At 50.5% G+C, this 27,728-nt stretch overlaps 1 protein-coding gene and 1 long non-coding RNA gene across 3 annotated transcripts; both read left to right on the top strand.

Annotated features, from left to right (window-relative positions):
• The first annotated feature begins 62 nt into the window (after nucleotides 1-62).
• On the top strand, nucleotides 63-27,392 carry atp2a2a (ATPase sarcoplasmic/endoplasmic reticulum Ca2+ transporting 2a). The gene is made up of 22 exons (XM_048989316.1): nucleotides 63-655; nucleotides 1,437-1,454; nucleotides 1,549-1,631; nucleotides 6,224-6,328; nucleotides 8,974-9,112; nucleotides 15,197-15,277; nucleotides 15,446-15,531; nucleotides 15,745-16,042; nucleotides 16,536-16,702; nucleotides 17,464-17,552; nucleotides 18,071-18,173; nucleotides 18,265-18,396; nucleotides 19,276-19,395; nucleotides 19,517-19,735; nucleotides 19,821-20,156; nucleotides 20,282-20,502; nucleotides 21,171-21,373; nucleotides 22,248-22,333; nucleotides 22,416-22,549; nucleotides 22,695-22,812; nucleotides 23,034-23,154; nucleotides 26,594-27,392. The coding sequence occupies exons 1-22, from the start codon at nucleotides 538-540 to the stop codon at nucleotides 26,605-26,607; spliced, it is 2,991 nt and encodes a 996-aa protein (XP_048845273.1). The 5' UTR covers nucleotides 63-537; the 3' UTR covers nucleotides 26,608-27,392.
• Nucleotides 24,142-26,480, top strand: LOC125716704 (uncharacterized). Of its 2 annotated transcripts, none has more exons than XR_007384392.1 (2): nucleotides 24,142-24,520; nucleotides 24,649-26,480. It is a non-coding gene; the product is annotated as an uncharacterized LOC125716704 (long non-coding RNA). The 2 variants fall into 2 exon arrangements; XR_007384391.1 differs by having other exon boundaries at nucleotides 24,142-24,606.
• Nucleotides 27,393-27,728: the final 336 nt, after the last annotated feature.

Raw genomic sequence — 27,728 nt, 5'->3', positions numbered from 1 at the left:
AGTCCACATGCGGAGCCGGCGAGAGGGGCCGCGGCGGAGCCACTTTCAATAAAACGCGAGGAGCGCCGAGGAGGGCGGTCACTGGCAGGCAGGCAGGCAGGCGGCGGAGAGCTTCGGAGCTACCCAGCGGGACCTCGAACTGGGCGGTTCGGTGCCGGGTGTTAACCACCAGCTCTCTGGGAATTAACAAGATATCGGGGCACTTTTACTTTTTTCTCCAGAGGGATTTTGGCATAGAGCGGCTTTTGACGTCCTTAATTCGGGCTGTCTGGGGGAAATTTTGCAAAGAGGGAGGACATCGGCTCCTTTTTGCAGAGATCTGCCGTGTTAACGATCAGTCGTCTTTTTTTCTTTTATAAATAATTCTCCCCATCGTCCTTTGGATTCTTTTCTTTTTCTGAAGGTTCCATCTATGCCTTGTAGGTCGCTAAAGCGCTAGCTTCATCTGAACATTTTTAGTTTTTTTCCCCTTTTAGAGCAGGAGGTGGTTGAATAAACAAAGTAAAGGTGTCTACTGGAGTAAGGTGACCATCCAGCATGGAGAACGCGCACACAAAGACTGTCGAGGAAGTTTACAGTTATTTCAGCGTCAACGAAAGCACAGGACTGAGTCTGGACCAGGTCAAACGGCAGCGGGACAGATGGGGACCCAACGGTACGTGCCGCGTCCGATCGGCGGCGGGGAGGGGGCTCTGGGCCTGCCGGTTACCGGGCCGAATCCGGGTGCAGTAACCCGGCGTGCTTCGGGGGAGCTCCGTGCCTATGACGTCACCGCTCGGCACCATGTGGATCGCAGCGGCTCAGCTGCATCCCAGCCTATGTCCCTTATATATCAATGCGTATTTATTCATTAGTTAATTCACAATTGACGGTAATTGTGGCAGCTCGATTTCGTCCCCAGTGAAGAAAAGCGGCGAAGGCCTTTAAAACAGCTCAGTCCGTGGATAGTCTGCCACCTAGCAACTGGTACTAACCGGTGATCGCTCGCCGAAGTCCACTAAATGACCGGCGGCTGATCTTAGGGACCCCCGCTCTGCGTATGGTAGTGCGGTGAAATCCGACACACTGGCTGTTATTTTTCAGCCCAGACGTGTCCCACGGACAGCAGGAGTCTCTGGACTGCTGTCCTCCATGCGATTGCACCCATTTACAGACCGAAATGCGCAGTCCAAACACCCCACACATTGCATTGCTTGTATCCCCTTCTTAAATTTCTGAATAGCAGGTTTTGATCAGGTGAAACTGGGTAAAGGTGAACAAGCTCGAGCATGTTTGGGAAAGAGACATGTCTTGCTTCAGTGAATCTTAGTCATTGTCGCATAGGCAGCGATGACTGTGTGTGTGTGGGGGGGGCATCATGCTATATCAGCTTTCCGACTAATAACTCTCCACTGGCTTTCTCTTTCTGGTATCTGCTTCGGAATATCGACCTCCAGAGTTGCCGGCAGAAGAAGGTAAAGTGTCCCGTGAAGTAATACGACATCTTCTGAGAGTGAGGATCTGTGACCCCTTCTTGCCTCCTGAGTGACCGTTCGTTCTTTAACACAGGGAAGTCGCTGTGGGAGCTGGTCATCGAGCAGTTTGAAGATTTACTCGTGCGGATCCTTCTCCTCGCAGCCTGTATATCGTTCGTAAGTATCCTGCTGTTGATCTAATCTGAAGAGGCATGGTTTTTACTGGAAGCTGGAATTAAAGCGGTTCTTGCATCTCCTGTAACGTCCTGTACAGTATGGCGTGGGGTTGGGTTGTGCGCTACTTCGGGAGGAAGGTTAAAATGTGGGTTTAAAGAGCCCCGTTAAAGACTCAGACAGAGACGGGACTGGGATCGTAACTTTTGCTGACAAGCATATTATAACCTTGCCTTCCGTTTTGTGCATGTTGAGTGAAGCCTGTGGATGGAGGAATGAGTGCATTTTGCGAGCATTGCTGGAGAGGGGATTGTGTAGCCTGACGTAGGAATGTCACCTCATGAAATGGATCATTGGAGACAGACGACTCCCCGTGGACTCAATATCTCTCAAAATGAAAATCTGAAATTACTAACATTGAATTGTAAGTTGCCAGAAAGACGTGACCCTCGTTAGATGTTTGCATGTAGACCAGCCTGGATGGCCTGTCAGTCTGGGGGTCATGTTGCTTGGAGGGGGAGAGGGGGGCAGGGGGAGAAACAGCTGAGAAAGCTGCAGCAGCCTTGGGTGGAAGAGTGTGGAGAGCTCGCTATGTGGTGTGAGACGTGTGGACACCCGATCCCTGCTGGAGCCCAGCAAGGTGCAAATTTAACAGCTCCACCCATGTTCCCGGCCTGCTTGGGACGGCAGCTTCCACCTCTTAAAATATGAATTTCACTTGCAAAGTGGACACTTGGTCTTTCACCTGCATTATCTCTATTGAGTACAGGTGCTTTGAAATGCCTCTTTTGCATACCCCATCCTGCTCTTCTTACTAAGTGCGGGCTCTGAAAGTCATCCACTGTAATTTGGGATTTTGGGGGGTGCTTGTGGGCTTAAGATGGGATTCAAACCAGCAACCTTCCGATGCCAGAGACCTAACTCTTGCTTGCGCTAGTTTATCACCTCACACCCTTACTGCTGGTTTGACACCCCCTACATTTCTGCATCTTGGAGCCTAACGCAGCCTCCAAAGAATAGGGGGCACTCACAATGCCAGGTCAGAGCCCAAACTGGTTTAGGGGGTTAGGTTAATGTCGCTGTGCTCAGAAGGTTGCTGGTTTAAATCCCAGGGTCAGTAGTGTGATGTCACCATTGGGGCCCTGAGCAAGGTCCTTAACTCCAACTGTCCAGGGACGGGCTGACCCTGCCTCCTCAAACGTACATCACTTGACACATGCTCAATCTGAAGATGTTCTGGGACATTATGCACTCAATGTCCTGTGTCATAATAATCTCCCCTCTCTTTCTGCTTCATCCACAACGCCCTGCATAACATGGTGGTATTACTCAGCGATAATAAGTCTTTGCATACATTCACGCTCGGCGCAGATGAAGGGGCAAATTAAAGATATAATGAATAATCATGCCAGTCTGGCCTGGCATGTTAGCTTACATTTTGCCACTTTTATTCACTTGGCTGTTAATGTGATGCGGTAAAGTGGTCGGCATGTCGCACATCACATAGCCGTTCGTGTTTTTGGGTCTTATCTAGTCCAGTCATGTGATGACACGTGTGATATGGACGGCATGTGCCCCAGGACAGTACGCCAGTCATGCTCTGTGCTTCCTGTGTGCACGAGTGACCATTTATGGTGGAAATCTCTGACCTCCCCTAATCAGTTTGTTTTCAAAGTTTACTATGACTTCCTAACTGAAGAGGGTTTATTTATATCAATATAAACTGCAGCCGATGTTATTTTTACTATAAATGGAAAATGGCACCGGAGCCGACCTTTCAGGCAAAGCGCGGTAATCGGATATGTGAAGTTTCGAGCGAAGCCGCGCTTCTATGCTTCACGTCTGTTGGCTACAGTGCCCTGGATCAGAAGAACGTCTCTGATATGATCGTCGGACGGCAGTTTAATTCGCGAGGAAACTGGAGCTGCAGCCTTTTGTCGATCACCGTGATGGCAGCTGGATGCGTAAATACAGCCTGGTTGTTTATTCCGGATCCTTCCACAGAATTGTCTCGATGTTTCCGCGAGCACTCCAGTAAACCTGAAGTTAAAATAAGGCGGAGGAGGTGGGGGGGGGGGGGGGGGGAGTATGAGTTTATTTATTGGCCGTAACGACCCCCTAGTAGCTGGTGTAGACATGATCTGGTTGTGATGTGTTTCTCAGTTGGAATAAGATGAGTAGATGTAGCCTCTGTGCCATTTCCTGGGGGCAGGTACCCTCCCCCAACATTCTTTCATGATGGACATCCACACTGGCCACAAACCATCTGATATCCAACAGGCAGCGGGTGGGGGGCTTTTTAACGGCTGCTTTAGTGTCCCCGCGAGCTGGCCAGGAACGTTTGACAGCCTCGATGTGACTAGAATGTTCCGCGCTACTCCGCCAGCGGCAGTACGCAGGATACGGCCGAATAATTAGCGAGCTAATTTGGGTGCATCATTAGCTGTCAATCTATAGATCGCCGCAGTATATAAGCTGCTGCTGCATGGACTGTCTGCGATGACGGATGGGCCGTCCAGCTCATGATGTCTGCTTACTGCCAAATGAAACCCAAGCGGTCTGATGTGCCACGGCCCAGATTAATCGTATTTTCTGGTTATATACTTTTTACTGTCATGATCGTAATGAAAATTCATCACCTTGGGGCAAAATTAGATGGTGCTGTATTCACCTAGTATGCTGCAGCTCGCGTGGAAATTCTCTTGGTATTTTTGGTTTTCGTCCCATGCGGGCTGAGCCCCTTCCTTCACCGTGGATGGAAGATGGAAGAATGAATGGATGTATTTTGGTTGTGCTCTGCATCATGGTGGATGTATGACTTGTCCTCAGGAGGGAACTGTGTACGGAGGATGGAGGGGAGGCTCAGAGTATTGGGTGGGTGGGAGTGCAGAGGACGTCTATGGAGGTGGTGTGAAGGTGGATGTAGAGCAGTTTCAGCATTGGCTTGCAGTACTTGAAGCCAGTTAATTATTTAAGTAGATGCTGTTAAGCTGTAACGGCTAAGGGTTATGGGCGAAGGTGGGGGGCCGTGACTGTCACTGTCTTCTCTTGCTCACTTCACTTTCCACGGGACCGACCTGGCCCAGTTCTGCTTTCTGTATTACCAGCTGTGCTTCTGCCGGCGGATGCTGTCGTGTGACCGTGCTGCGTGTGTCAGTTTCGGATTGGATGTTTTGTGGGAAGTATGACAAAATGGCTAGATGAGGTTGCGAGATTTTTCCTGCCTTTTTATACTGATGATCTCTGCTACTTGGTTGCAGAAACCTGCAGGATGCCTGACAGACCAGTAGGAGGTGCTCATACATTAGCTATGTGGTCACAGTTGATAGATGAAATGTAAATATCATAACGTTAACTTAATAGCCGCTGAAAGGGACGGACTATTGGAAAAGCCGGGTCAGAATGCCCCTGAAGTAATTTGGGATTAAGGGCCTCGCTCAAGGGTCCAACTGTGAAGACACTGTTTTTCTTTTCAACTAAGATTTTAAATTCCTCCCATTTACAGGGGATTGGAAGAGGCACCTTACTGTGAGCTTTTTCTATGCGATTTTAAAGTGAATTTCTTTTGTTCAGTAGCTTTTTCAGTAACTGCTCTGAAAGTTTGAAAATGGCAGTTTCTGGCAGAGGAACCAAAGGAAGGCAGATGTGCTCTCAGTTTGTGGTCCGTGAATGTCACTGTGTTCAGAGAAGTCATATGATCAATGCTGGGGGTGTGGTGTTCAGTGGCCTGTCCACCGGAATCTGTTAAGTTGGACGTTAGCGTTATGATACGGCGATATTGTAGACCTGTCACACACTGACACTGAGGTCATCTGTGATGCCGTGTTTGTAACGGTCAGCTGCTACCTGATTGGCTGAAAGCAGTCTAGAGGTCCTGCCCCAGGAAACGGAGCTTTCCGGCAGAAGTACAGGCCGAAATGACCTGTTTCAGACGTGTAATAGGGACAGATTGATTGTGGAGAGTTACCTGACGGCTGTGTTCAGGCTGGTGGAGGTCGCCTGATTTTTCTGCCAAGAAACTTGCGCTCGATGTCTGTTATTCCCTGAGAGCCTGAACTGCTTAATTTAAAACTTACTGTCAATTTTTGACTATTCTGCATTATGAAAGTGTCGTTCATCGCTGGGTGAAATTTAAAAAATGTGAAGCCTATTTTTGGGCTTTTGTGTGGCAGAGCGCAGAGGCGTAGACTTTGTACTACACACGCGCTGTCGCCGTGGCGATACACTGCGAGCGCCTCGCCATTCCCATGGAAACCTGGGCAGGTCCCAATCGCCGGGACTCTGCCGCCTCCTGCCTGACCTTGTCACGGAGCAGTGACAGGGACGGCCACCTCAATGGGACACCTTTCACCTGCCAATTCCACGTCTGCCAGGCCGGCTTGCTGGATCTCTTACCGGGTAAACTAGCAGTGGGGGGGGGAGGGATGCAGGTTAGACGTGATTCTCGTTACTGGCGGCAGTAGTAGAGAGCTTAACCTGGTTAGGAAGGTTACGGTTAAACGATTTGTAAGGCTGTGTATAGGTCAACCAAGGCCTCACTTTCATTATTTTTAATTCCCTTTATCGTTTAATCCTGACGTGCCCCTTCTTTGCAGGTTCTGGCCTGGTTTGAAGAAGGAGAGGAGACCATCACTGCCTTTGTGGAGCCTTTCGTTATCTTATTAATCCTCATCGCCAACGCCATCGTGGGTGTGTGGCAGGTAAGTTATCAGTCTGTCTCCCTGTTTTCGCCTGGGACGGGCTGCTGTGGCTGACGGCGATCGCTCCTTTCCTCGAGTGCCGTGATCCTCGCCGCTTCCTGTCCGAGCCACGGCTCTCCACACTTCTTTTGAATGATAAACCCTCACACTTGGTGTTTTTAGGCCCAAAAGTGGCCTAATGGAAGGTTCTGTGAAGATCTGCAGGCGCTTGTCTCCCCGCGAGCCGTGCTTATAGAGATGAAGGGCTGCCCAGGAATGGGAATCGCTGCGAGCGCACAGTCATCACTCCAGTCTATTTTTGAGAACTTTACCCACATATGAGTAAATGGCCTCTTAACACTGACAGCATTGAAATCCCACCATTACCACTGGAGCTCATGAACCATCGCAAAGCAGAATTTTAAACACTGCCGGAAAAAAAATCATTTTGCCAGTGGTATGAGTTGGCCCCATTTCTTTGGTGACCATCTCAGTTTGATGTGGACGTCACCAGCGGGACGGCCGAGCCTGGAGAGGTGGGAGCGGGGTGCTCAGTAAATGGCTCCCCCAGTCACCCTTCGTTTAGCATAAATCTGGAATGATGAACAGAGCTGTTGGCACAGTTAAGCTCAGGGTATGGGCTGGGTGGCGAAAGGTTAACCATCATAATCACCAGGATAATCTCAGACGCGGTTGTTCCCGATCGAGCTGTGGACGTCTCCCCCAGAATGCCTTGCTGAACTGAGGTCATCGTAAACATTTACCTTACAGCCTCGATTTCCTCGAGATTTCAGAACGCCGATGGAATCTGGCTGCTGTTAGCACATAATAAGATGGGTAATGCTGTTTATTTTAAACAGTCTGTTTTTAGAGGGATTCTGTGTTTCTAGCCAAAAGTCCTTCACCCTCTTACTTGCTATGAGGTTCTGGGGGGTTGATGTTCTCGTGTCTCCTGCTTTTCCTGCCATTTCAGACTTTGTGCCTCCATAGTTTCTTCCTGACATCTGTTTCCCAGGCTTTGAGAGCCCTCCCCTTTTCTCCTCCCCCTCTCCTGGCGTTCCCGAATGGCTGAGGCGTAACGCACACCTGGCCGCCGTTACAGGAACCCCACGTTCTTTCGTCGGCTTCCCGCCCACGGCAGTGTCGCCTGTCGACTTCTCTGCTTCCCGTCACGTTGCCAGAAGACCGCGGATCCGGCAGAGGAGAGCTCGTTTGGTTGTGAATTGATCCGATTGATCTTTCTACCTGAAGACGTATTAAATTGAAGTTTCTGGAGATTCCGTGAATGGGCTCCTCGCCTCCGATCTGCGTGTGTGTGCATGTTCTCCACATGCTGTGTGGGTTTCCTCCCATAGTCCAAAGACATGCAGTCATGCTTATTGGTGTCTCTAAATTGTGGGTGTGCCCTGCAATGGGCTGCCACTTCCTAGAATCTGTGCCCTCTGCTGGCTGGTATAGGCTCCAAACCCCCCCCCCCCAACCAGGATAAACGGTCAGAGGATGAATGGATATATGACTCCTGAATCCTGTGCCACAATGAAGTTTCAACCAACACTTTTTGAGCTTCCCCCCAGGAACAGAGGTCTGGAATGTCAGAAGAAGGTTCTGGAACCCACTCTACCTCTCTTGTGGAGTCAGTCACGGAGCCCCGACTGCATATGTAATTCCCCCGTTTAAGGTCTCGATGTCTCTCTTCCCGGGACGTGACCGTAGCTGCCTAGTTTCCTGAATGCTGCATTGCAGTGTGATGATAACGTGTTTTTCATAGGGGTCGCTTAGTGAGATTTGACTTTTTCTCGGTTGCGGGTTTTGGAGCTTTCTGCGGTTCTGGCTTGAGGGATGACCTCCTTCGCGGCTTCATTTCATCCGTGCGTTCTTCCCTGTGATGTCCTGATGACCCGAGTGGGATTCTCTGACAGGCCCTCGTCTGTGAGCCTCATTTACAGTTAAGATATACTGTTAATGGAAAAAAAAAATGATAATTTTGTTTTAAAAATAAATATTGCAGTCATTGTGTTGTTACCCAAACCTCTGTTCACAGGCAGCCAGTGGAAGCCTGTAGTTTTGTTGGGATTGAAAGGTACACAGTCCCTGAAGTGTGGCAGACTCTGATTTCCCAACCCACCTCCAGTCTCCCACGCAGTTTAACTGGAAATGATGCCACGGCCAGTCTGTGTTTGTGCAAGACTGTGGGGGACTCGAGTGAACATTGAACCGTAACGCGGATCAGATCTCTGCTTTAGCGTGCAGTTGAAACCATTATGGTTTAGAAATGCTGCTGTCCTCACATTAAAATACCCTCCCCCTCAAGGGAGAGAAAAACCTGTAAGTTTGCATGAAGGGATGAAGGGATGAATCGAACAGAAGGTCGAGACACAATTTTAAAACGTTTTTCAGCAGAGTTTGAGTACCACAAGATTCTTATCCAAATGATTTCTTCAGAAGCCCGGTACATAAAGTCCAGATACATTAAGTCAATCTCAAACTTATCCAAGTTCAGAGCGTTTCTTATTAATATAAGTGATGGTTGTGTTGTTTCTGGATGGGTAGGGGGATGGTGTCTGATCTTCGTTTCACTTGCTGAAACTGAAGCTCTCATGTACTAATGTCACGGGGGGGGAGGTGGTTAATTAAAACTGAAGGTCTTCGGTGTGTCACCCCCTCAGGAGCGGAACGCCGAAAATGCCATCGAGGCTCTTAAAGAGTACGAGCCCGAGATGGGCAAGGTCTACCGACAGGACAGGAAGAGCGTGCAGAGGATCAAGGCCAAAGACATTGTGCCGGGGGACATTGTGGAGGTGGCGGGTAAGAGCCTGCGTCTGCGCCTGCGCGTGTCTGCAGCACTCACACTTGTTTCGGGGCATAAACAAGGCGTCCTGTATTTCATGTGATCAGACCTGTCCACTGAAAACCACAATCAGCGTTTCCCAGCATTTCCCGAAGCTCGCCTCCCGCATTCACGGGCCTTTCTGCAGTGCTGCATTTGCTGTTGACACAGTGGTGCCTGCGGTTCACCAGCACAATCTGTTCCAGGAAAGTGGCTGTGAACTAATTTGTACGCGACTCAAGGCAATTTCTCCCATAAGAAAGCGACAGGCGGACCGAAGCATCGCGGGAGCAGAGAGACGTGGAGACTTACTTGCCGGGGAAATCATGCTATTTATTAACAGTCCTTAATCCCTGTGTTGTTGTTGTTGTTAATGTTATTGGTTGCATTTCCCTATTGTCACGCGTGTGTTTGCCCGTGTCTTGTGTGTATCCGGTCCAATCCTCGCGTGTATTTACTGTGTGTAAATCTTCCACCGTGTGCATCTTGCAGTTCCGCGTCTGATAACCTTGTGTTTCCCGTCTGTGTATTTGGGTTTGGTGCTCATTGGGTGCCTGTTTTGGTCCTTCTATTTACAATTGAACGCGGGGCATTGCTGGGATAATATAAAAAATTTTGTACGTGGACCACTTTTTTTCCATGGAATTTTTGGTCGTGAACCAAATTGTTTGTAGACCACAGCGTTTGTGAACTGCAGGCAACACTGTACCTCTTTGGAAGGGACTTACATTTCAGCTTCCTCTACCCGGCATGACCGTGCCGTTCGAGATGCTCCTGTTAACCTTTCTGGGGGGGTAGGGCTGGGGCTCTCTCAGCTGCCGGTTTGCCCCCCGCTCCCGACACAATGCCTTTTGTGATTGGCCACGGGGTTTATTTTTAGCGGTGGCTCTCTTGTCTAATTTGTGGAATGCTATTTATTTATATCTCTCCCAGCGACAGAAGCGAGGGTGACAGGTGTCTTGCCCCCCCCCCCTCCCCTCCATTGGGTACATGGGTACATCGCAGCGGCGTATGACGCAGAGTGCTGTGGGGGGGGGGGGGGGGCGGTGACCTTGAGGAGAGCGTGACTGAGATTCGCCGCGGTGTGCGAGTCGCTGTTGACGTTATACGCAGAACGGCAGGCGGACTGTTCGATCCGCTGCATCAGTTCGTTACTCTTGGGGGGGGTGGGGGGAGAGGGGGGGGAGTCTGGAGAAATTTTCGCCGCAAAAACGCATGTGGGAGGGGCCTCTGGGCCGGCCCACGTCACCAGCTTGTCTCCCCGAGCGTATCCCAGTGAGCCGTGCCGCATTGGGCAGTGCAGTCTGTCAAAGTGCCCGTGGCCGGAATCCCGCAGAGGGTTTTAGTGGTGGGATGCCCCCCCCCCCCCCCCCCCCCATACCTCCGGAGATGAGAAAATGGGTCTGGATACGAAAGAATTGTGCGTGTACAGAGCTCATAAGCTTCTGCGCTGCAGTGAGGTGGTCCTCAGGGGTGCAGATGAGCATCCCGCCACGCTGGTCCCAAAGTCGCGGCTTTGGGCCTCACTGCGCCCCCTGCTGGAGAAGCGGCGTCAGCAGTCGTCTGAGGGGCGTGGCCTGATCTCTCCTTCGCTGTCATTAATGGGGGGGCAGTGCAGAGAGGAAGCAGGGGACCTTCTTTGCTGTGGTGAGTCAGTTTCTCCGTGGGGGGGGCACACGGCTACGCACAGGGACGTGACCTTGAAGCCTCAGCAGGACCGCGGTTCACCATCATATGCGTTTGACTGAATAAGCCGGACGATGTACGTGTTCGGGGGGGGCATGAACGCAGCACGCCACCCAATCGCCGCCCCATGTTCTCACATGACCTTGCAACCTGTCCTTTGGTGGGGGGGGTGGGGGGACGGTGGGCGAGCGCATTTCCAGGTATCTGGTCGGTACATCCTCTTTGGGGTGGAGATGGGGGCAGGAGAACAACCCCCCCTCCCCATCATCCTCACGGAGAGATGACCATGTAGGGAAGTGGTAGCTGACCACGACTGCCCCCCCCCCCATCACTGTCCCATCAGCACCTCCCGTGGACGGAGATTCCAGGCATCTGTGACAGCATGTGGCATTTCGGCCGGTCTGGCCCCATTCCACCTTGGCCGCGGTGAGCAGGTGCTGGGGGCAGCCAGGTAGCTGGCAGGCCAAGCCCTGTCCCCCGGGACACTCAGGCCCCCGAAGGAAGTCGTTTGCACGGTGCTGTCTGATTCTCTGTTAGCGTCCACCGACGTGCGCAGCTTGACGTCCTGCTTCCCAAGACTCTTAACATTCGTGTTTTTAAACTATACAGATGAAGCTCCGCAGCAGAGCGTATTCGCTGTTCCCTCGGCTCCGATTCATTCGGCCGTCTGAAAGCGTGACTGCGGTGTGGTTGGTGGAGGGAGAACCAGACAAACCTTTAGCAGGAAAATGAGACGAACCTGTGAAGCAGGAAATGGAACGGTGCCGAACGGCCGAAAGAGCTTTTAGCTAAAGCGAGAGAGGCTGAGTGGGGGGAACCGGCTGGCTGGTGTTCTTATATCGAGCTGAGTAGGCGGGGAGACCATGCAGCCCTGTGGTAGTGCTGGGTTTCTGCTTGCGGAGTGTTCATCCATTCCCTACATTCCAGCCTCCACGCCTGGATCTTATCTGGTGACGTCCCCTCCCTCGCGCCCCCCACCACCCTTGGGGCATGGCACGGGGCATGGCACTCGGAGCCCGCGGTTCTGGCTGCCGTGCCGAGAAAACCAGCAGGTCCGCGGAACAGGATGTGATGTTTATGTTCGGGCGGGTCCAACCTGATCTCCTGGAGATGTGCTTCTACCCACAAGCCTAGAGCGCATCTGTCTTTGTGTGTGATTGTGCGCACAGTGGCAGCCTTCCTGGGTTACGTTGCCGGAATAAGCCCCCGTTCCCCAGTCATGCTTGTGTCTTGGATGGTCCGCATGGCTGAAAGGGCCAGCTAAGGAAATGGTGTAAACATGGGTGACGCCCTGGTCTAAACCAGCATCGTGATTCTGCTGCCGCATCCTGCCTCGGGTCCTTTTCCTCTGAGATCTTATCAGGCAGTTAGGCTGGTGGCCCCCCTGAGGTTAGGCAGGGTACTGCGGCTATTCCGCCTGTCCATCAACATCACACAATTTTTCTGTGCTTTTTGCAGTAATATAGGGTGGGTTTTTAGTTTAATACTAAAGCATCCATTTGCAAGAGGAATAACCATTTTTTTGGGAGTAGGGTCTTGTAGTACCATTGGTTAGTAGGTTCACTCCTCCTGTGGGGAGCAGTAGTGAACAGTGTATTTATCGACCATCACACTGAATACCCTGTGTGTGTGTGTGTGTGTGTGTGTGTGTGTGTGTGTGTGTGTGTGTGTGTGTCTTTGTGCATATGTCTGTATGTATGTATGTATGTATGTATACGTGTTCATGTGATGTGTGGTCTATCAAGACATACCCTGTGATATATGCATCTTCTCCCTCGTGGGATTGGCCGGATTTGCCTGCCCTGGGTGTGACATCACGTGCCCCTTCCCAGTCCTCGTTACTGACTGGCGGCTGCTCGGTGATGGTGAAGTGGACTGGAAAGGATTGGTGCCAGGAAGCTGAGCCCGTTTCTCAGAAACCGTGTAGCTAAAGCGGGCCACTGCGGGCCCTTTGAGAGTCCGATTTCAGCAGGTACTAATGTGGCCTGTTTCTCACGCCCCCCCACCCCACTACAGATGGGGGGGCTTTTAAACTCATTTGTCATGCTGTTGTTCTGTCTGAAGTGCTGCCTGTCTCACTCCTGGCTGCACTCGAGGGACCGTCTGCGTTTGGACGGTTCCGGTCTTGGTCCTGTGCGCTTATCCCGCTCCTCCCATCTGCGACTTGAGCTGTGCCCCCCGCCCCCCCGAGTCTTCTGCCCCTCCCAGGCCACAGTTGCCCAGACCCAAAAAATGCCCACTGTCAGCTGACTGTCCCACAGGGGGTGTCTGAGGCAAGGAGGCGTTGGGTGAGGTGAGCTAACAGTGGGGTTTGGCACTATGGTGGATGTGAAATATCACCTGAGGGGATGGGGGGGGGGGAGTGTAGCGCCCCATTTGTGCCCGCGCTGGCATTGACGCCCTTCTGCATGTGGCACGAGGGTGGCAGCTGGCTCGGTAGCTGATCCGTCTACATTTAAACCCTGACCGCCGTTTTGGGGACACGCATTGACATAGTTTGCCCATTTTTGGCCATGCCTACTGTAATCCCCCACCCCCAGGGCTATTTTCCTGTCTTTCCCGAGGGCATGGGTATGGTAGGTGTGCCCATCCACTGGGGCTGGTGGCTGGGGCTGGTGGCTGGACCTGGCCCCCCTCAGCGGCTTGTGACAGGCGCCTTTCACGTCTCCGGTGTCCTTGAGGAATCCTGGATCACTTATCTGCCATTTTAGATGCCCCACATATATGCTTGGTTGAAGGAAATTCTTTTCCTCAGTCTTTCCAGTGAATGTTTATGTGTGCGTGTGGCTTATGTATATAGTATGATGTGGGGACTAAATGTCCCCGCGATCTGATGATAACCTGATTTTGACCTTGTTGGGGGACCAAAAAGGGAAACTCAATTCTCTAAAAATCTGTGACTGCAATCAAAAAACTAAAAATGGCAGAAGCCTTCCAGTTTGTTTGGTTAGAGCTGGGTTAGGGTTAGGGTTGTCTGTCGCGATTAGGCTTATGCCCATAGAAATGAATGTACGGAACCCGCAAAGATATGAATACAATTATATATGTGTGTCTGTCTGTCTGTGCATCCTGTACCCTTTTCTCTCTTTCCTAACCTCTCGCCTACATCTGTGGGCGAAATCGGGAACAGTCCCTTCCTCCTGTACGCTTTCGTTTTCTCTTCTGCGAGCAGCGAAAGCTCAGCGCCGGCCCTTTCCGTCTGGTGGGCGTTCTGGGGCACTGATGGTGCGGACTTAAATCGCCCACTTCACGTTAGCAGAATCCACCCAAGGCTGATGTTCCTTGGCCATTTTTAACAGCATGATCATACCGGCTGTGGGGTGATCATCTTGGGTGGGGGGACACGCAACAGTGATGTAATTCTTATTTTTACCAGAGCCCCCTTGGTCTAGCAGCAGGTGTCTGTACGGTCTGCCGTACTCCATTATGTTTTTTGTTTATTTTGTAGATGCTTTTATCCAAACAGGGTGCATGTTTGGGAGTTTAGGGTTCAGCTCAGGGGCCCAGCAGTGAAATCACTATGCTGACCCTGGGATTTGAACTGGCGACCTGCCGATTGTAAGCAGTGTCCACTGGGCCACACACACCACTGAATCGTGCAGTGGGTTGGACGGGGCTTGTCCCATGATTATGGGTACAGGCGCTGGCCTTACTGTCAGCTAATGTGCCAACGTGCGCAGTGCTGGGATGGGAGCCACACTGCACACTGCAGTCTGTTCTTTAGCATAAAAAGCGCAAACCTGAATGGAGGTAGGAACGCCATCCAGCTGCGCCGGTGTGGCTGCATCCGCTGCCGGGGTGCAGTGGCGTTAACCGGCTTTAGCGCGCTGCTGCCTGTCTGTCTGAGTGCGCGTGTGTGTGGGTAATGTGTATATGCTACATTCTGGGGACCCACAAGGATAACTTTAAAATTTTAAATAAACCTTTGACTTCAGTAGACTAAAAATGCCAAAAATGCCTCGGTTACGATGGTCTGTGTTATGATATTTTGACTTTACGACGGGTAAATGTTTTTCACTTTCTGTACGTTATGCGATAAATCACATGACATTTTATTATATAATGGGCAAAGTCACTAATACAAAGCCTAACTGCTTTCTAAGTGTTCTAAGCATGTGTAATGTAGGTTAGGCTAGGCTACGATGTTTGTTAGGTTAAGTGTGCTGTACTAAAATGCGTTTTTGCCTTACGGTACTTTCACCTTATTTATCAGAATGTAACCGTATCGTACCCCGGGGAGAGGCTGTGTTTTATTTGGTTATTTATGGTTAGGATTAGGGTTAGGTTAGGGTTAGGTTAAGTGTCATAATTGTGATTAGGGGTTTGTCCCTTCAAACATATGAATTCAAGCATGTGTCTGTCTGTGTTTCTCCTAGTGGGAGACAAGGTGCCTGCAGACATCCGCCTTAGTTCTATCAAGTCCACCACCCTGAGGGTAGACCAGTCCATCCTGACAGGTGAGGATCATCAGTCGGTCAACATCTGCGTTTTCACTTATTGCAAAAATTATCGGTGTCGGATGCTCCATTTCTTGCGTAGCTGCACCTTTCAGTCAGGCTGTAGGAGCTTACAAACGCTGTAGGGTCTTGATGGTCTTGACATCCCTTTCTTCTCCCCTGGGGTAGGAGAGTCTGTGTCCGTCATCAAGCACACGGACCCGGTGCCCGACCCCCGCGCTGTGAACCAGGATAAGAAGAACATGCTCTTCTCTGTAAGTGTCTGTGCCGGCAGGTGGTCATCCCTGGCGTGAGTCTGCTTCTCCGCAAATGGCCGTGTACAGTTTATATAATTTTGCAGCGCAAGAATTTTCTAGCATTTTTCGGCAGGCAGGAGGTCTGTGATAGAGGATGATTTCCGGTTATGTTGGACCGGGTCGGTGTCGGAATCCAATCTGCTCCTGACTTCACGGTGCCGCTCTACCCAGGGCACCAACATCGCTGCCGGCAAGGCCGTGGGCGTGGTGGTGGCCACGGGCATCAACACGGAGATCGGCAAGATCCGTGACGAGATGGCCTCCACGGAGCAGGAGAAGACGCCCCTGCAGCAGAAGCTGGATGAGTTCGGCGAGCAGCTCTCCAAAGTCATCTCGCTCATCTGCATCGCCGTGTGGATCATCAACATCGGCCACTTCAACGACCCCGTCCACGGAGGCTCCTGGATCCGCGGCGCCGTCTACTATTTCAAGATCGCCGTGGCGCTGGCTGTGGCCGCCATCCCCGAAGGTGACCGAACACCGTATATACGCAGGATACCTATAAATACCCAGCCGAGGGCGTGCAAAAGTGATATATACAACTATTCCTTGTTTAACAATAGTTTCATTCCAACACCTAGAGCGACATGGTCACTAAATGAAAAGCATGGTTGCCCAGGAGTGACCGCAGCTGTGCTTCATGCTGCAGAGATTATTGCTTTTAGAATTACGCCAGTGTCACTCTCACTTCGATGTACGTTGCAAAGTCATTAAATGAGGAGTGTTTATACACCAGACACCTATTAATGTACATCCAAGGGTACAGAAATGCGATATATATCTCCAGATACCTATAAATGCACAACTGCGAGTATACGAATGTGACGTATATGCCACGTATCTATAAATGCGCATACGCAGGTATGCAGACACGATATACATGCTGGATGCTTATGAATGCATAAATAGCTCAGCGCCTGATTAGCAGGGCATTAACATCCTGCTCGCCGTTCCACCCACAGGCCTGCCGGCCGTCATCACCACCTGCCTGGCGCTGGGCACGCGCCGCATGGCCAAGAAAAATGCCATCGTTCGCAGCCTGCCCTCTGTGGAGACGCTGGGCTGTACCTCCGTCATCTGCTCCGACAAGACGGGCACCCTCACAACCAACCAGATGTCCGTGTGCCGGGTAAGCCCGCCCTCCTCCCGGGAATCCTGCCACAGGGGCCGTCCTCATGGCTCCTCAGACTTTCTGCTTTATATCGCCGACAGGTAATTCCAGAGTTAGCTAGCCAGCCATGTTACAAACACATTTTCCTTATATAGTGCCATTCTGGCCTCCCTGGTCAGTCTTGGTAGGTTGCTGTCTCTCTGATGTGGGAGGAAGCTGTATGTTTTATGTTCTTTCAGTCATTCGGCATGTGTCACTCTGTCTCCCCCCCACCCCCCATCTGACTAATCGCTGGTCTCACACTCACCATCTCGCTCCCAAGGACTCCCTGTTCCTTTGCTCTTACTCAGGCCCATTCCTTCTCTTTCACTTTGTGCCCCCCTCCTTCCGTTCTTGTGGGCCTTGCCGCACTCATCACTAGGGGGCAGTGCTCTGTGTCAGACCCTGCACCGGTATATACCTACCCCCCCCCCCCCCACTGATGTCTGATGTGAACTTTCATCTGTGCATAGGACAGAACATTAGCCTCTATTCTCCAGTGGTACATAATTAAGGGCGAAAATCCCCGTCGGCCCATGGCCTCTTCTGTGTGGCAGTTTTCTTGTGTCCCCTGAAGGTGGGGGTAGTCACCCCCTGGGAGATGCCTTCACTATGGACTTCGGACTGTTCTGTTGACCTCTGCAGTTCCCCTCACACGTGCTCTCTGTGTCAGCCTGGCTAGCGTAGATAGGGTATACGGCTTCTCTCTGCGTTGAACCCACATGTCATTTCGGTTCCAGATGTTCATCATCGATAAGGCTGAAGGGGACAGCTGCTCCCTGAACGAGTTCACCATCACTGGCTCCACATACGCCCCGGAGGGAGAAGTGTGAGTACCGGCGCGCTAATGGCCACCGTCCATCTCATGTTCGTAGCCCAAATCCTTGGGGTTTGTGTTCTGCCCAGAAATCAGGCCTTCAGTTTTCTTCCTCCCTGAGGAGGTGACAAAATAATAAAAACAAAATATGTATTTTACTTTCTAAGTGGGACCATAGAGGCGGCATGGCCCCCCCCGAAAATGTTACTAGCCCCTAGTGGATCCTGAAAACATAAGTGGCCTTTGAAAACTGCCCCCTAAAGGCCGTAAGCCCAGTACGCTGAGCCGTACCCCCAGTTATGCAGTCGTATAATGCGCTTCCTACACATATTCACGCTTCCTGCTGACCTGGTAGGGAGTCACAGAATGTCAGCATCACTTAGCTCAGTCTTGTGTTACGTTTGCATGCTGCAGGGGCCGGAACAGCGACGTGCGCTCAGTTAGCCTCAGGTGGTGAATGTGGGGATTGATGTGCTTATGTGCTTATCGAATGCTACGCCCCTGTCTGAACGCTGTTTTACACCGTGAAGGTTCCATGATAGCCGGTCTGTGAAGTGCTCCCAGTATGACGCCTTGGTGGAGTTGGCCACCATCTGTGCCCTCTGCAACGACTCCTCTCTGGACTATAACGAGGCAAGTGGCTCTGCCAAGAACACTGCCCCCTGCTGGCGAGATCAGTCGGATGCTGCTTTAGCATCAGATGGTAAACCTGCGTGTTTTTCAGGCCAAGGGGGTGTACGAGAAGGTGGGGGAGGCCACCGAGACTGCCCTCACCTGTCTGGTGGAGAAGATGAACGTGTTCGACACCGACGTTAAGGGCCTGTCCAAGATCGAGAGGGCCAATGCCTGCAACTCGGTACGTGCTCAGGCCGGCGTACAGAGGCCTTTTAACGGGGGAGCTGGCTTTGGGACGGCCATCGAAGTAGGCAGACCACAGATGGATGTCCGTTTACTTTTAATAACTGTTTATCTGTCCTGGGCTGGGTTACAGTGATTTTGGACCCTGTCTCGGAAAGCGCGTATGAACACAGGGACGTCTAATGCCAAGGGTGACTTGGAGACCCCAGTCTGCCTAGTGCACATGTTCTAGCAATGAACCACCAGGGGGAGGTAGTGCTACTCTAGTTGTGATGTTTAAATTTAGGTTTAATTTTTAAATTCAGTTTTCATTTGAAATCCAGTGTTAGGTAGTTTTTAGTGGATTTGTTTTAATTGTTTTTTATTTTAAGGATGAAAACTGAACTTTATTATGAAAACTGAAAGTGTCTGATCTTAATGTGTCTGTCCTATACTTATGTTAGAGGTGCACCATATATTCATGTTGGTCCAGCGTGTCAATTTTGGCCAATTATTGCCGGCCTATATTTAAATTTCATAAATATTAAGTTGGCAGCAGCAGAGCTATTAACGCGACCTCTAAAATAATGGAGACGATTGCATTGGACGAGCAGCCATTTTCCGTGATGGAGGACGTGGGATTGGCTCATTCACCAGTCTCAAAGAAATATAGGAAATATCATTTACCACAGAATAACAATGATGATTGCCAGTAACAATAGCCCAAAAAAACGTGGCTCGGAGATTAATTGGTTATTGCTACCACTAACTGTAAAACTCTAGCCCTTGACTTGAGTTTAGTCAACATTCCCCTTTGCTGTGAGCATTTAATTTATGAACAGGTCACTGGTTTGTCCGTGTGTGCGCACATGTATCTGACAGGCTTGATTTCCGGCAGGTGATAAAGCAGCTGATGAAGAAGGAGTTCACCCTGGAGTTCTCCAGAGACAGGAAGTCCATGTCTGTTTACTGCACCCCCAACAAATCCCGCTCCTCGATTGGCAAGATGTTTGTCAAGGTAGTGTGAGCCCTGTAATCTGGTTGGCTCTTGGGGTGCCTGTAACGCCTTTGGGCGTCGTGTGATTGGCTAGTCAGCGGTGAGCGGGAGTGACACTTCCTGTACTGGCCCTCCTCTGCAGGGTGCCCCAGAGGGCGTGATTGACAGGTGTACACACATCCGTGTGGGCAGCAACAAGGTGCCCCTGACATCAGGCATCAAGGATAAGATTATGTCGGTGATCCGGGAGTACGGCACGGGCCGGGACACCCTGCGCTGCTTGGCGCTGGCCACGCGTGACAATCCTCTGAAGAAGGAGGACCTGGTGCTGGTGGACACAGCTCGCTTCATCGAGTACGAGGTAACAATGCCCACCGAGTGGCCTTTCACGTCCTGTAGGATGCAGCCCAGCAGCTCATTTCGTCATGCCGTCTCCATCTGCGCAGTCGGACCTGACTTTCATCGGCTGTGTGGGCATGCTGGACCCTCCCCGGACTGAGGTGGCGGCCTCCATCCGGCTGTGCCGCCTGGCCGGCATCCGGGTCATCATGATCACGGGGGACAACAAGGGCACGGCCGTGGCCATCTGCCGGCGCATCGGCATCTTCGGCGAGGACGACGCCGTTGATGGCATGGCCTTCACGGGCCGCGAGTTCGATGACCTGTCGCCCCAGGAGCAGCGCGACGCCGTCCTGAAGGCCCGCTGCTTCGCCCGCGTCGAGCCCTCCCACAAGTCCAAGATTGTTGAGTTCTTGCAGTCTTTCAACGAGATCACAGCCATGGTGAGTCCTGGGAGTCCTAGTAAAAGAGCGAAAAGCAGGGTAGCACATCAATACTGGCAGTCAGACGAGAAGATGTTCAGCGATTGGCTGTTTTTATACGTCAGACTCTCTGTCGCCCTCTACAGACTGGAGATGGTGTGAACGATGCCCCAGCCTTGAAAAAGGCGGAGATTGGCATTGCCATGGGATCAGGGACCGCTGTGGCCAAGACTGCGTCGGAGATGGTGCTGGCCGACGACAACTTCTCCACCATAGTGTCGGCGGTGGAGGAGGGCCGGGCCATCTACAACAACATGAAGCAGTTCATCCGCTACCTCATCTCGTCCAACGTGGGCGAGGTCGTCTGGTGAGGGTCGGCTGCTTCCGGAATGCCCAACACAATTTTCTTCCGACATGTGGCCATTTGACGTGTGGCAGTAGACGCTCCGTTTGGAGAAAGAGGCCACCCTTGTTAATATAGCCACACACACTAGAATTCAGCGTCCATGTATGAGTCATGAACAAGACTCACTGAATGCGGAGTCTCTGGGGAGAATCCTTTAAAAACTCCCGATGGGAGTGTCAGGCACCTTTTAATCTGGATTAACCCTGCTTCTCATTGGCTAATTTTGGTTGATGCTAGTTCAGGGGTGTATATGGGAACTGGCCATAGCTGAAAGCTGATTGGCCCCACCCCCTGAAGTCCCTCCTTTTCTATCACTGAACTATTCAATACATATTATTGGCTTGGCCCCTCCAAATGAGTTATGACCCATCTTATGCTCCTGGCTGAAAAACATCTCCCCTGCTTTGGGTCAAAGCCAACAGAGAGATGTTAATAGTGGTGTCTATGTTACTTTAACCTGTCTGCTGTAACGCTTTATTTTCTAATGATGAGGCTTTTAATGACTAAAAGGTGAAAGGATGGGACGGTTTATCCCAGACCATGCTGGATGACCTCCACGTTTCCCATGATGCCATGGCGGGATCACAGATATCTTTGTGTGTGTTGACTGTCCATCTCCGTGCCTCCAGCATCTTCCTGACGGCGGCGCTCGGCTTCCCAGAGGCCCTGATCCCCGTGCAGCTGCTGTGGGTGAACCTGGTGACTGACGGCCTCCCTGCCACCGCCCTGGGCTTCAACCCGCCCGACCTGGACATCATGAACAAGCAGCCCCGCAACGCCAAAGAGCCTCTCATTTCCGGCTGGCTCTTCTTCAGATACCTGGCCATCGGATGTGAGTCTCTGAACGAGGCTGATGCGCGTTAGGCCTCTGTGACTGATCAGAAGGTTGTTGGTTTGTATCCCAGCCTAGGCAGAATAGGGTGCCAGACAAATGGCCAACCCTGCATTCTGACTTCAAACTTTGCTTTCAACTATATATACACTATATGGACTTAAATATTGGGACAGCAGCCTGTCCAACATCTCACTCAAATCAAAGGGTATTAATATGAAGCTGGCTAACCCTTAGTTGCTATAGCAGCCTGTACTTCTCTGTAAAGGCTTCCCATTGATGTTGGAACATTGCTGGCGGGCTTTGTTACTGTTCAGGTTGGGTATGGATGTTGGGTGATCTGGTCCCTGTCTGTGAGCTTGTGTGGCCCCCACATCGCAGCTGGACCTGCTCACAGATGTTTCCACTTCATAATCACTTCACTTGTGGTTAATCAGGGCAGCTCTAGCAGGACAGAAATGAGGAGAACCGACTTGTTGGAAAGGTGTCCAGTGGTGTCCAAAGGTGTCCACTGGTGTCCAGTGGTGTCCAGTGATGGTGCTGGGCTGACTGGCCTCTTCTGTATGACCCCCATTCTGCTGCCATTGATGCTGCAGGTTGCATGACTGTGTGCTTAATTATACAGCTGTATGTCAGCAGTGGGCGTGGCTTATGTGGCCCATTCCTGTAATTACTATGGGTGTCCCAGTACTTTTGTCCATATAGTATATGTGTTTGGACGTTTCAAAGGAGAGCAAGATGTGACATGCAAGAAGAAGCATTCCAGTGTAGCTGCATCATCCCATTCTATTCCATTATTCTACTTGCATTTCACTTCAAATGAGGCATCCAGAAGGGTCCTCCTGCTTAAGCCACGCCCTGCCCCCCCATCCAGGTTATGTGGGTGCTGCTACCGTGGGTGCTGCTGCCTGGTGGTTCATTGCCGCTGAAGATGGCCCTCGGGTCACCCTGTATCAGCTGGTAAGGCCTTCGCCATGGGGTTTTGGAGTTCAAGAGGTAAGAAATGATTCATTGGTCACCTGTGCTGTTTTCGTCCAATCAGAGCCACTTCCTGCAGTGCTCTCCAGAGAACCCTGAGTTCCAGGACCTGGAGTGCGAGGTGTTCGAGTCTCCTTACCCCATGACCATGGCTCTGTCTGTGCTGGTTACCATCGAGATGTGCAATGCTCTCAACAGGTAGGCCCCACCCCCTTATGTGGAGACTCCGCCCACATTTAACAGAGTGGAGAAGTGGATTTTTCAGGAAGACCATAGTCGCAGTTACCCTGTGGGCTGGTCCTCTCCTGTCGTGACCCCGCCCAATCTGTCCTCTTTCCCGCAGCCTGTCGGAGAACCAGTCCCTGCTGCGCATGCCCCCCTGGGAGAACATCTGGCTGTTGGGGGCCATCTGCCTGTCCATGTCCCTGCACTTCCTCATCCTCTACGTGGAGCCGCTGCCGGTGAGGGCTTCCCCAACATTGCCCCAGAAGCACCTGGGCTCAGGGCCATGTCAACCTCCATGACCACTGACCAGTTCCAGTATAAATCATGGCCTTAGTATAGGATTGCAACAGGCACTGTTTTACATAAGTGATAATAATAATGATTGTGCTTACTGACACCAGAAAGAGCCTATGTGCCCCCCCCCAGTCCAACCTTTATCTGTCCTCTATCTCCTCAGATCATCTTCCAGATCACCCCCCTGAATGTCCCCCAGTGGCTGATGGTGCTGAAGATCTCCTTACCTGTCATTCTGCTGGACGAGATGCTCAAATTCATAGCACGCAACTACCTGGAACCTGGTAAAGAGCTAGAGGGCCCTGTGCCGAAGGGGGGCGAGGCCAGTGGGCCGGTGGGCCGCATGGAGGGCGTGTCCTGGCCCTTTGTGGGTGTGGCCTTACCCCTGGTGCTGTGGCTCTACAGTACTGACACTAACGTGTTAGACATGTTCTGGTCCTGCCTGGCATGAGCACGGTGTGGGCGGAGCTTAACTCTCATCTAATGACATTAACGACACCGGGTTTAACAACTATGGCAGAATGAACCGGAACCACCGCTTGCATCGAGAGTGACCATCGCTGGGATTTCCTGCTGATCCCCTGGACAATGTTACCACCGAATCTTTACTGTCTCATTTTAAATCTGTATTTTAAACAGTTCTGATGTCTAATTTCATACCATATATTTTGGTCCTTCCTCCTGTCCCAACTATAGATGAGAGGCAGGGCTGTCATGCGACGTCTATATAGATGTAACACTATTTTATGCGGTGTTTTTTTTTTTTTTTTTGGGAGGGTGGGTGGTCACTGTCTGAGGTGGTGAAGTAGTGCCACGCAGCAGGCTGAGGAGAGTGTGTGTGTGTCTGTCTGCCTGTCCGTCTGAGTGGCTAGTGTATGCCTGCTGCCCTTGCACAGGGAAATGTAAGGGGCTGTTTTTTCTAAACGTACATTTACTTTCCTGCTCTTGGGAGTCCAGCTACCTCAGTATTGCTCATTAATGTTTTATTTTTTCTTCATTTTTTATGACCGCAAACATTCTTCCATCACTCTATTCCCCTGAAACTGAGTTAGATGTACTAAATGAGATAAGCAGCTGTCCTTTTTTTTATAATTTTTTATGTATTGATTTAAAGAAGAATAATTGGTAGGTCAAGAGACGGGGGGAGGAGTTGTGCGGCTGTAGCCGAACTGAGACGGGTGTTGATAGTGATTTCCTGCTTTGTAAAGCCTAACTGAGACGGGTGCTGATGGTGATATCCTGCTTTAAAGCCGAACTGAGACGGGTGTTGATAGTGATTTCCTGCTTTGTAAAGCCGAACTGAGACGGGTGTTGATAGTGATATCCTGCTTTAAAGCCGAACTGAGACGGGTGTTGATAGTGATATCCTGCTTTGTAAAGCCTAACTGAGACGGGTGTTGATAGTGATATCCTGCTTTAAAGCATAACTGAGACGGGTCTTGATAGTGATATCCTGCTTTGTAAAGCCGAACTGAGACGGGTGTTGATAGTGATATCCTGCTTTAAAGCATAACTGAGACGGGTCTTGATAGTGATATCCTGCTTTGTAAAGCCGAACTGAGACGGGTGTTGATAGTGATATCCTGCTTTAAAGCCGAACTGAGACGGGTGTTGATAGTGATATCCTGCTTTGAAGCCGAACTGAGACGGGTCTTGATAGTGATTTCCTGCTTTGTAAAGCATAACAGACGGGTGCTGATGGTGATATCCTGCTTTGTAAAGCCGAACTGAGACGGGTGTTGATAGTGATATCCTGCTTTAAAGCCGAACTGAGACAGGTGTTGATAGTGATATCCTGCTTTGTAAAGCCGAACTGAGACGGGTGTTGATAGTGATATCCTGCTTTAAAGCCGAACTGAGACGGGTGTTGATAGTGATATCCTGCGTTGAAGCCGAACTGAGACGGGTGTTGATGGTGATATCCTGCTTTGTAAAGCCGAACTGAGACGGGTGTTGATAGTGATTTCTTGCTTTGTAAAGCCTAACAGACGGGTGCTGATGGTGATATCCTGCTTTAAAGCCGAACTGAGACGGGTGTTGATGGTGATATCCTGCTTTAAAGCATAACTGAGACGGGTGCTGATGGTGATATCCTGCTTTGTAAAGCATAACTGAGACGGGTCTTGATAGTGATTTCCTGCTTTGTAAAGCCTAACTGAGACGGGTGTTGATAGTGATATCCTGCTTTGTAAAGCCTAACTGAGACGGGTGCTGATGGTGATATCCTGCTTTGTAAAGCCTAACTGAGACGGGTGTTGATAGTGATATCCTGCTTTGTAAAATAGGGACTTAATAGTGCCAGCTACAGGACGGTACTCACTGAGTCTGCGTTTAAGATTTCGCCTCTATCTTATGTGTGGCACTGCTGAAATTGACTATATTTTTGTTTTATTCAACTGTAAATAGTTGTGCACATACTGTACTTGAATTGTGAAAAGTTTTCGAGCTGCTGCCTATTTTAAACCATTGAGCACAAGTACTGTGGTCTGTAGCTCCGTGTGTGTGTGTGTGTGTGTGTGTGTGTGTGTGTGTGTGTGTGTGTGTGTGTGTGTGTGTGAGTGTGATGACCTCTACAGGAGCTCCATGTGATCAATGTTCCTTCACAATGCAGTAAAAATGTACGTTTGCACAACACTGGAGCGGTGCTTGCAGGTGTAGGGGTTTGAAGAGGTTATCGGGCTCTTTTCCACCGTTATACTAACCTTTTTCTACATGGGGGAGTCTCCGCGTTAAATGGCCCCCCTGCTGCAGCGCTGGTTTTCATCTGCTGTACTGCGGCTCTGTTCGGGTTCCCCTCGTGCACTATTTCATGCTGCCATTTTCCCACAATTCCCTGCCTTGCCCTCTGTTTCCCCGCATGGCCAAACCCCTTTGCATACCAGCACACCTCGCTCCCTCTCTCGTCTATTGCCACATGGGTGCCCGGTCAGTTTGCCTGATCCACCATCGTTTCCTCCGCCCTGTTCTGTAGAGATGAGGTTTAATATCCGGGGGATGGGGGGGGGGGGGGGGATGTTCGCCATTGGCCTTCGCTTGGGTTTGACCAGAGGCTTTTTTCTGCTTCTTAAGAAACTGCAGCTAAGTCTGAACAAGAACAGGCCACCTGGCGATGGTGGGTGATGTAGTGCTCCTTAACTCCTTTACTGTGGCACCAGTAAAGGTCGGGACTGTGGGCTGCGGCTTTGCGGAGAGACGTCCAGCTTACTTTACATTTTTTTTGCCCTGCGAAGTACGCAGGTATTTCATCACAGATTCTAGAAAGTCTGCAGAGTGTCTATTTTGTTTTCTCACACGCACAATGAATTATCAGATAAATAGACTGACTGACTCTCTGGGGAGTTGAGTACCTTAGGGACTTTTGCGCCCTCTAGCTGCCAGCGTCCGTCAGCTCCTTAAAGTGTGTTGGGCCTCTGCGGTAAAGGAAAACCACTATTTAACCAGTGCTGCATGTTTGCACAAATATATGTAACCTTTTTAACCAAGAATAACTTCACCCGTGTGTTTTTTTTACAAAGCTTTCGGTATGAAGCTGCTGATCGACGGGCTCCATGTACAAACACGGAATGTACGGCCACTTTTCACGTGACTCTGAATGTTCTGTGAGGGTCCGCTCTCATCTTTTCATTCACATGTGCTTTTTTGTGCTCCAATTTTTGCTCTCTTCCCTAATTCTCTCCCTCTTTCTCTCTCTCTCTCTCCCTCCTCCTCCCCCCCTCCCCCCAGCTCGGGATGTGTAAGCCCTATTCAGGATCAGAGGTTTTCTTTTAGTGTTGTGCATGTGTGTTGTAAGCAGCACATCATCTTCCAAAGACGTGCATGTAAAAAAAAAAAAAAATGTAAAATAAAATGTTTGAGAAGGGAAGGGCAAAGGGACATCAAATACGATTACAAATATGATTCTTAATTGAGAGAGAGCATGTTTTACTGGACTTTTAAAATGAGAAAAGTGGGAAATCAGCCAGTTCCAGTGTACCGCGTCTACCTTCCCCCATCTGACTTCACTGCAGGGGGGGGTTTCGCTTAGCCTCCGACCATGAATAAGAACGTCTAAGAAGGGTGTTCACATCCCTTTTGAACTTTGTGTACAATGTCATAGTTTTATATCAATGTACTGCAGTGCATGCCCTTCAGTTGAGAATTATCAGAACTTTTATCAGAAATTTATATAATAGCTATGTATATTATTGCTGCGTTCAAGTCTATAAAATAAGCCATTTATATGCAAACTGTTTAAATGTTGAATGACGAAAGCTCAGAGTCACCATTTCATCTTTTCCTAAGGAAATTATTTTTTTGGCAGGGGATGGGTGGGGTTTGCGTGTGCAAAATAACCAAAACCTTTTGTTTTGCACTGTGATGTAACCGACTTCGACGGGATTCTACAGAACGGGGCCGGTGGCGGTCGGTCGCTTCCGGCCACCTGAATCCCAGGCGGCTCCGAGCTCCCGAGTTCCGGTGCTGATGACTGTGCCGTGCATCACATGACCTGTGGTTTCAGTGAAATAAACCAAATTGTACATGATTAGAGGATTCCTTGTGTTTGTGCATCTCATGTGGGAAGTTTTGGGGCTGAAGCAAATCATCCTACAGCAACACAAGCAGGGGGGGCCCTCGGCTGACGTGGGTAAGGGCCCCCTCAAGCAGTGACAACTAAAATTGATGCAAGATCATTAAACTGCCGCTTTTTTCCCCTGAGACTGAGATGCTAGTAGATCCATCCATCCATCATGTAACCACTTGTCCTCTTTTGGGTTGCATGGGATCTGCAGCCTATCCTAACACCTGTGAGCATAAAGCAGGGAACAGTGAGGATTGGATGCCCAACCTACACAGGGCTCATTCGCGCAGGCACACCTAC

This window comes from Brienomyrus brachyistius, chromosome 2 (genome assembly GCF_023856365.1).
Source record: "Brienomyrus brachyistius isolate T26 chromosome 2, BBRACH_0.4, whole genome shotgun sequence".
NCBI lineage: Eukaryota > Metazoa > Chordata > Actinopteri > Osteoglossiformes > Mormyridae > Brienomyrus > Brienomyrus brachyistius.
Note: the sequence above shows the minus strand (reverse complement) of the source record. Positions and strands in the feature narration are given on the sequence as shown.

Coding starts and splice junctions, on each gene's coding strand:
- atp2a2a (XM_048989316.1), top strand. CDS start 538: ATGGAGAACGCGCACACAAAGACTGTCGAGGAAGTTTACAGTTATTTC. Junction 6,329..8,973: donor CCATCGTGGGTGTGTGGCAG/GTAAGTTATCAG, acceptor TCACCCCCTCAG/GAGCGGAACGCCGAAAATGC. Junction 15,278..15,445: donor AGACCAGTCCATCCTGACAG/GTGAGGATCATC, acceptor CCCCTGGGGTAG/GAGAGTCTGTGTCCGTCATC.